The 9,107-nt window shown below is 50.0% G+C and overlaps 2 protein-coding genes across 4 annotated transcripts; both read right to left on the reverse strand.

The window, feature by feature from the left end:
• Positions 1–920: 920 nt before the first annotated feature.
• On the reverse strand, positions 921–2,954 carry LOC9270019 (uncharacterized). 3 transcript variants are annotated; one of them, XM_015790727.3, is made up of 4 exons: positions 2,583–2,954; positions 1,708–1,938; positions 1,552–1,611; positions 921–1,446 (listed from the first exon to the last, which is right to left on the reverse strand). In XM_015790727.3, the coding sequence occupies exons 1-4, from the start codon at positions 2,735–2,737 to the stop codon at positions 1,095–1,097; spliced, it is 798 nt and encodes a 265-aa protein (XP_015646213.1). In that variant the 5' UTR covers positions 2,738–2,954; the 3' UTR covers positions 921–1,094. The 3 variants fall into 3 exon arrangements, with proteins under 3 accessions (XP_015646213.1, XP_015646214.1, XP_015646216.1); XM_015790728.3 differs by having other exon boundaries at positions 1,708–1,935; positions 2,583–2,892; XM_015790730.3 differs by lacking the exon at positions 1,708–1,938 and having other exon boundaries at positions 2,583–2,892.
• A 3,104-nt stretch (positions 2,955–6,058) lies between these two features.
• Positions 6,059–7,652, reverse strand: LOC4344393 (peroxidase 21). The gene has a single exon (XM_015789771.3). The coding sequence runs from the start codon at positions 7,336–7,338 to the stop codon at positions 6,343–6,345; it is 996 nt and encodes a 331-aa protein (XP_015645257.1). The 5' UTR covers positions 7,339–7,652; the 3' UTR covers positions 6,059–6,342.
• Positions 7,653–9,107: the final 1,455 nt, after the last annotated feature.

Genomic DNA, 9,107 nt, shown 5'->3' on the forward strand with positions numbered 1-9,107 from the left:
GCTTTCTTGATTACAAAGGTTATTCCAACTATTGCCTCTTGTTGGCCGAGAGAAGATGTAGGGAAGACCATTTGGATTCAGCAAGACAATGCACGGACACATATTCTGCCAAACGACGAAGCATTTGCCCTCGCGGTGGCCCAAGTAGGCCTAGACATACGCATCATGAACCAACGCCCTAATTCACCAAACATGAATGTGCTTGATCTGGGTTTCTTTGCTTCTCTTCAATCGAAGACATACCTCAAAAATTGTAGTAACATGGATGAATTAATCAGCAATGTGGACGAAGAGTACAATGAGTATAATTCTAACTTGGTGAGTAGGGTTTTCCTAACCCTACAAGCTTGCTTCATAGAAGTGATGAAAGCCGATGGAGGCAATGGCTACAAGATACCCCATATGAACAAGGATCGATTGGAGAGGCTTGACATGCTCCCTACTAGTCTGACTTGTGATATTGCACTTTACAACAAGGTTATGCAGACCTTGTTGAACTAGTCCAGCCTGGCCATACTTTTGTTTTTTTACTCCGATGGAGTTTGTAAGTATGTGGTAATGCACACCTTGTTAAACTAGCCTAGCCTAGCCATACTTTTATCTTTTGTACTCCGATGGAGTTTGTAAGTATGTGGTGATGCAGACCATGTTGAACAACTAGTCCAGCCTAGCCATACTTTTGTTTTTCGTACTCCGATGGAGTTTGTAAATATGATTTCAGACTTTTGTTATATATAGGTAATTCAGCATAACTAGTTTTAGCAATCAGCAATATGTGATTCTATATTTAATTCAGCACTAATTTCATAACAATGAATACTTAATTGAACCCATTTCAGAACATGTCATTGCATAGTTAATTTCAGCACTAACTTTGGAACAATACTACAATCATTAGAACAATATATTATAGGAGTATATGACTATAACTAGGGCATTTCCATAACAAAATACTTCGTACTAGTCTGGCAACCATATGGAACACTACGGTAATTTGTACACTTATAAACATGGTAGTCTTACATCCATATTGCACTAAGTACTCCTATGTCCATTGTGCATTTCCACAATAAAATACCACAACACAATCACATTCAGCAGGTAGGAAACATGATATCGTGCAAATCTTTCATCTGTAAATTCCGAGGCACACCGACGCCCTCATCATCAGTCTCTGCGTCGGAGATTGACTTTCCCTCGGCGATGCATGCCTTCTTCTCAGGCACACCGACGCCCTCATCATCAGTTTCTGCATCGGAGATTGACTTCCCCTCGTCGACACATGCCTTCTTCTCGGAGCTTGTGTTCACCTTGCTTGGATTTCCCTCATAGTCCGCATCAGCGATTGCCTTTTTCTCATCGGCCCATGCCTTCTCGATGGTTGCCATGTCGATGCTTGGCTTCTCATACTCTGAAATAGCCCGAAGCCAATCGTGCAACATTGTACTGTAAAGAAGATAAGACAAATCAATATAAATCAAGATGTGACTCAATTTGCATGCTACAAATGCATAACCATCCCAAATCAACAATCTAGTGTGAATCACATACCCCAAGCGAGGATGCACTCCGAGCTGGCGCGGCCCTCCTGATTTGCTTGTCACAGGATGGCTGCACCGTAAGGAGAAATAAATGGAACATCAAAAAGCACATAATTTAACAAAATTGAATGGAAAGGACTAATAATTAAATAAATAAGAGAGGAACCCTATGCCAATCTCCTCGATTGGAACATCTTGTTGTGTTTCAGGCACAAATTCGTCGTCAAAACCTTGTGAGTTGAACTCATTGCCAGCCCCTTCATCATCCGAGTCAGGGACAAACACCAAGTCGTCAAAACAAACGCCTTCCGCCACTGGACGCGGCTCTTTGCCTAGCAACCACCACGTCCCGCGAACCCTGCCGCTAGGCCGCATTCTGCCGCCAGCCCGTAAACTGCTGCCGGCGACATGTTAAATCATTATATTCCTATAAAATTTTAAATTTTAAACTATCAAAATGAAACATAGAACCTTTAAATCTACCATGAATCTAAGATAGGATGTGCCTAACAGCGTTTAAGATTAATAAAATTGACACTTCAGTTTTTTTAAACACCGTTAATTTCCTAGTACTCCGTATGATCTAAGAGTAGTTGGCAATGTTTTAAGAACCTCTTCAGCTCTAAACAAGAATTGCAACTTCAAATCCTAGCACTTTGCCTAATGGATAACTACATCCCTGCAAAACATCCACCTAAAATCGCTCCATTCTTCATTCTTGACCAATTTAGCATGGTGGCATCTAGATCCTGGTTAAATGCGATTAAATTGATACTCCTACTTGTGAGTCTTGTCCCATATAGTTCACTGGCTAGAACGTTGCTGCAAATTTCATGTCCAGTACCACACCAATCAATGGCTACATCCAAGTCATACCCACGCTAGCTTCCAAATCTTGCATTGCGATGCAGCGGTGTCAAAATCAAACAATTCAAAGCGTAAACTGACATCCAATGTAAGATCCAAAACAAACACAGGTACTACCAACAACGTGGAAATGGAAGCACGCACATCAAACTCGGTTGCGCTGTATATATATACCTGGACGTTGAACTCGACGAAGGCGACGGCGGCGTGCGCGGCGGCCTGGCCGAACGAGAGCAGCGTGTTCTCCCGCTCCCACACCACCTCGATTCGCTTCCCCGGCGGTGCCCCCACCGCACGGGCCAGGTTGGGCACCGGTGGCGGCGGCGCATGGGCCAGGTTGGCCGCCGCACCACCGGCGTTGGCGTCGACGGATGGGAGGTGGAAGGGAAGGAGCTCGGATGGATGGGAGGAGGTGGAAGAAGATGCGGGTGGGAGGGAGGCGCTGATGGAGGGGACAGAGAAAAAGCGAAGAAAATCGGGAGGGGAACGAGCGGTGGTCGATGGGCGACTCGGTGAGAGGATAAGGTAGGGACAAATTCCACCGACAGCTCTCTGTCCGCATTAGTACTCTCCCTGCCCGATGTTTGTTTGCATTAGTACTCTACCTACCCGATCCCTTATATTTTGAGACACGTTTTTAACCCCTAATCCCATATAATATGGGACGGAGGGAGTACTACGTAATTGTTACCTCTTTTCGCATGGTTAAAGCAAGCCAATCATAGATGAAATGAGGAGCTTAAGATTCTCATAATTTGCTAGTTAGTATCCAGTTTCTAAGAATTTGAAGAAGTTGGGTTTTTCAGCTTCTAGCTTCTAATTTATTTTATGGATTCTACATATACATATTTGTAGAATCTAGGTAATAATCTAAGCTGTTTGGGAGAGTTAGAGATTCTGTTGAAAGATACAGCTACTAAAAGTTTCCCGAAATAGGTCCTAATACCTAAGATGAATGCGGAGGTTGTAATTGATCTGTCAGACTACTAAAAAAGGGAAAGACAAACCCTTTACCCAGAATATCTACATCTTCAGGTTTCATTTGCTAGAGCCTTCATGTTTGATTGTTCGAATGATTGCACCTCAAAACAACACACCACACACAAAGCAGCAGCCAACAAGTATAATGCATTAATGCGAGTCTTACCAGAAGGCTTCCTGTGATGTTGGATGTTGATATACTTCCTCTGTACTCGTAAAGAAGTCGTTTAGAATAATGTTTAAATCAAACTTTGGGAATATAAATCATGAATAACTCTAAAGTTAGTTGTTGAGTTTGAAAATGTAAAAGTTATATGAATAGATTTGTCTTGAAAAATACTTTCATAAAAGTATACATATATCACTTTTTAATAAATATTTTTATAGAAACAAGAAGTCAAAGTTGTGTTTTGGAGACCGTGTCGCTGTCCAAAACGACTTCCTTTACGAGCACGGAGAGAGTATGTAGCAAGGATGGCAGTGGGTTATAAGCCAACTATAATCTTATGTGGAAGAGAAAGATAAAGAAAAAAATGAGTGTTAGCTCTCATACAAAAGCTAACTATACATATACTCCAAGATTGATAATCTTTTTTGAAGAAGAGATAGATCTGCCACTACAAATCTTTCCCTGCCATGTTTTGGTATCTCCTCGAAATATATTTATAGTTAGCTTATAGTCTGCTATTGTACACCTACTCTGAGTGGAGGCGAGGCTGCCGATGCCGACCGGCTTGGGTGCATGACGTCGTCGGTGAGGTTGCTTATGTGGGACTCGTAGGGGCATTTAACTATTCGTTACTTTTAAGATGTTGTAATTAATGATTTGTTACTCACAACCTACGATATGTGGACCATCATGTATGTATCTATGATATGTAAGTTTAGTGAAATTGCTATATGTAAAATTGATAAATAGTTAAATATCTTGAAAGAGGGGACTCAGGAGAGAGGGAGGTGTGAGAGTGGAGACGTTGGGGATAAAATATGCCGTACGTTGTGATGGGGGCCCAATTAAACTTGTCGAAAGATGAGAAAGAGGCCCAATCGCAACCAACGTCAGTCAACGCTCTATCCCAAACTAGGAATAAGTTCACCAGGGGTCTCTCAACTTAACAGCGAGATTTTCTGTGGTCCTTTAACCACAAAATCAGAAATGTGTACCCCTAAACTCCCTCAAACCGTTCACCGGAGGTCCCTCGGCAGTATTTTTGCCCAGTTTTACTGACGTGGCATCCTAGTCAGTAAAAAAAATTAAAAAGTACATGGAGCCCACATATCAGCTGCACATTTTCTTTTCTCGTCTTCTTCAGTGAGGCGGCCGGGCAGATGAGGGCGTGGCGACAGGCAGCGGTGCGGGCACAGCGGCGCGCGGGGAAGAAGCGAGAGAGGGGAGAGGAGGCGGGCACGGCGGTGGGCGGCGTGGAGCGAGCGCGCCAGCGGTGGCGGGAGAGGGGGAGAGAGGCAGCTGGGACGGCGGGAGCGGCGGGCAGGGCAGCGGGCGAGAGTGGCAGCGGAGCGGCGGCGCTCGTCATGCTCTAGCTCTTCACCGCCGGTGTCGTCGTCGTGTTGGTTGACCTCCACGAGCGTGGTAGGCGGAGCAGCGGTGGGCAGAGGACGGCGGGCGATTACGACAGAGCGGGGGGCCTGGTCGGCGAGCGGCGGGGGGCAAGTGTGGCTGCGGAGCGGCGGTAGGAGGTCGGCAACGACCTCTTCGCCGATGCGGCGCGCCACCCCCTCTCCCGCCGGCCTCATCTCCGCCCTTGAAGACGAGGTTGATGGGCTCCTCGTCATTGTCGCCGTCCCCGGGTGGGAGCGGCGGCGCGGGGGGCTCGTAATCGTCGTCGTCGGACAGGGCGGCCTTGGCGCCCTTCTTGCCGGAGAGGAGAGAGAGCCGGCCGAGCTTCACTCGCGAGCTTGTCGGCGGCAATGGCGTCCCTCCACGCGCGAGAGAAGAAAGGCCAAAAGCCCGTGAACGCATGCATGCTAGCTATGGGTTCTCAAGTGAGGGATACATGCATGCAATAGAGAGAAAAAGACCAAAGCAAAAGCAGCTTGTGATTGATTTGCAGGCTGCACTGGTTGAAAGTGACAAGATCGATCGATCGAATATATATGTACTACATTCATGAATGAATGCATATGTGCATGTAACTCTAGGCCTCGCCCACGGCGACGACGACGGTGGAGAGCCGACGACGAGGGCGGCCACGGCGCGCGGCTGCTCCGCCCGCCGCCGCGCTCCGCTGCCTCCGCTCCGCCACCGGACGGCCGCTCCGCGTAGCCTCGCTCATGGCGACGACGACGGTGGAGAGCCGACGACGACGGCGGCCATGGCGCGCGGCTGCTCCGCCTCCGCCTGCAGCCTGAAGGAGAAGAGGAGAGAAGGAGAAGAAAAGAGAAGAAAAAAATGTGCAGCTGACATGTGAGCCCCATGTATTTTTTTAATTTTTTTTTGCTGACTAGGATGCCACGTCAGCAAAACCGGGCGAAAATACTGCCGAGGGACCTCCGGTGAACGGTTCGAGTGAGTTTAGGGGTAGACATTTCTGGTTTTGTGGTTAAGGGACCTCCGGTGAACTTATTCCCCCAAAGTATTTTGAATCTGATCCATCGAAACATGTCGCTGCCGCCACTGCACTACTGCTATGATGATAGACACTGTTGCATATTTGTAACGATGGAACGCCACGCATACAATATATATTATGTTACTCCATAATAATTGAGTCCAGTTACGGTCACGGACACACACGACTCGACGGAACCCCACATACATACGTACGTACATACAAGTTGAGAAAAATACAAAGATCCAATGGAGGAGTCGATGCCAACAGATAGAGGCCGCCGATCGATTAGTTCACAGACCGATCGATCTCATAGAACGTACCTCAATTATTTTTACATCGATCATATATGTATGTATATGTGTACTACTAGCTAGTCGAGCTTAGCTAGAGTTGACGAACCTGCAGTCTTTTCTGACCTCCCCCTGTGCGCCGGTGAGCGGCGCGTTCTCGGACATGGTGAGAAGCGCTGCGGCGAAGCGCTGGTGGAAGTAGTCGTTGTCGGCGGCCATCCGGCGGACGTAGGGCGCCGTGCGGGCGTCGGAGGCCAGCTGCTGGTCCACCAGGAGGAGCCCCCGCCCGGCGAGCAGGTTGCGGTAGTACATGTTGTCGATGAGCATGGGCGTGACGCGGTCGTTGCGCGCGTACACCACCTCTCTCGTGTCCTCCGTCGCCGCAGCCGTCGGGCACCTCCCCCGCAGGTACTCCCCGTACGCCGCCTCCATGCTGCCGTCCACCTGCGGGTACAGCCTCCCCACCAGGTTGAAGCAGTGGACGCGCCCCACCGAGTGCGCGCCCAGCAGCGCCACCGCTCCCTCCGTGTCCACCCCGATGGCCGCGAACCTCGACAGCACGGTGGACACGCTGTCGTTGTGGTTGGGGATGTACTGCTCCACCACGCCGTAGTAGCTCTCCCTGCTGTCGCGCCGCCCCGTCCGCATGGCCACCGAGGGCCCACCCAGCATGGCCACGCCGTCGCGGGCGGCCAGGGCGAGGATGTCGGCGCAGGAGACGGTGGCAGGGCACTCACGCTCGACGGCGGCCTTGATGGCGGTGATGTACTTGAAGTTGCGCATGCCGAAGCTGCGGTGGGAGGACTGCTCGGAGACGCCTGTGGTGGTGGTGGTGTGGAGCAGCAGGGAGGCGTCGCAGGAGTAGACCATGCAGTCGTGGAAGAGTGCCCTCAACCACGACACCGCCGTGTTGCCGTGCTCCTCGTACAGCCTCCGCACCTCCTCCCTCACCACCTCCTCCGCCCTCGGGCACCTCTCCGACTCCGAGTAGAAGTTGAGCTTCAGACCTCCTCCTCCTCCTCCTCTGGCTATGGCTGTGGCGCAGCTGCAGGCCACCATCACAATCACCAAGCTGCGCCTCATCATCAACTTCTATCGATAGTCGTTCTTCGGTGCTTGTTCCACTGACACCAAGCACGCACGCAAGAGTGGATTTTAAGTGTGGTATATAGCGTAGGCATCCATAGGTGAGCTCGATCGTGATGGATGGATCTATCCAATTAGTGCAAGTGCGTGCTAGTTACCCGCAAGTAAGTACCAGACATGGACGCATGTACATGTGCATCAATGAGCTGAGCTCCCTATCTAGGTACATACGCACATGGTCCCAAACTCTATTAGTTATTATTATCGGGAATCTGTAAACCACATTCCATATAGTAAAATAAAGATAAATTCTGACAAATTTATAAACTTCAATTCGGTTTCGCGATTCGTACTCTAGTGGGCTTCTCCTCCAACTCTGACGATCCGCAGCGGCAATCGTGATTAGTTAGGGTCCTGAGTTAGGGTACAAATGGAACAGGGAAGGGTGGAAAGGGGAGAGGGTCTCCTAGGCTAGGCTTAGGGGGATTCACAAAGAATTGTCTTAGAATTAGCTTAATTAATTAGACCACCCACTATATATAGCTGCTTCAGAATTGTCTTAACACTTGTTCATATAAAAAATTGTTCTATTCTGATGAAATTTATTGAAAAAAAAACATCATCGCTAGGAATTTCAATAGTCTCATGCAACCAACCAGCTATCACAAAGAGAAGGGCACGAGAGTGATGTCGCTGGGAGCCGCCTCCTCCGTTCTTGGACAAGAAGATGGCACAAGAGGGGAAGTGTGGAGGGAGAAGGAAAGAGGTCGTGACGACTACTCCCTCGCGCATCAACCTCCCCACTGCTTCCTACCAACACCGCCGTCGCTGTTGCCGCCGCCGCAGCCGCTTCCTGGACGAGAAGCCAGTGAGGGAGGGGAAGCACAAAGGGAGGAGGCTGCGACGCGTGGTCAACCTCGCCGCTGCCTCACGTGATTCACGCGAGAGTGTTGGGTCGAATCGGTCCGCCAAATTTTCATGCACTACTAAAAAACCGTCATAGAGAACGGCTCATAGGTGTCGGTTCATTTAAAACCTACACCTATAGAGCTTTTCCCACCTCCCTACGATGGAAAAAATAGAACCGGCACCTTTAAACAATATATATAGATGCTGGTTCTAGAAAAAAACCCGGCACTTATACTATAGGTGTCAGTTTTTTTAAAAAAACCAGCACCTATCATATATTGTAGGTACCGGTTTTTTTAAAAAACCGGCACCTATAGCTTTGAGCCAAGCCGGCGAGCCGAGCCCATAAGCACCACACCACCACGCGTCCTTATCAAATCGTTTCTCCGCCTTATCCATCTACTACCTTTCTCTCGTCTCTCCGCCTTATCCATCTACTACCTTTCTCTCGTCTCTCAGCTCTCGCGTCTCTCTCCCACCACTCTCTCTCTCTCTCTCTCGGCAGTGGCTGCATGGCGAAGACGGCAAGCCCCCGCGGCTGGCAACCGGCCTAGTGGACGCGGCAGAGGCGGCGGCGGCCGTGCCCTCCTCTCCGCCAGATCCGACAGGTGGGGAGGCGGCGGGCACCCCACAGACAGAGGCGGCGGCGTGGAGGGGAGCCTGTGGAGGGAGGCAGTTGGGAGTCGGCGGGCTTCGGCGGTGGCCAGGCGGAGGCGGCAGCAGCGGCTGGCGGCGGCCGCGCCCTCCCCTCCACCGGATCCAGCCGGAGGGGAGGTGGTGGACCTTTGGGAACGGCCGGCGGCGGCTGCCGCGGCGCTGTCCCCTCCGCTCGATCCGACCGAAGAGGAGACGGCGGACCT

The sequence above is a fragment of the Oryza sativa genome, chromosome 7, assembly GCF_034140825.1.
Source record: "Oryza sativa Japonica Group chromosome 7, ASM3414082v1".
In the NCBI taxonomy this organism is placed as follows: domain Eukaryota; kingdom Viridiplantae; phylum Streptophyta; class Magnoliopsida; order Poales; family Poaceae; genus Oryza; species Oryza sativa.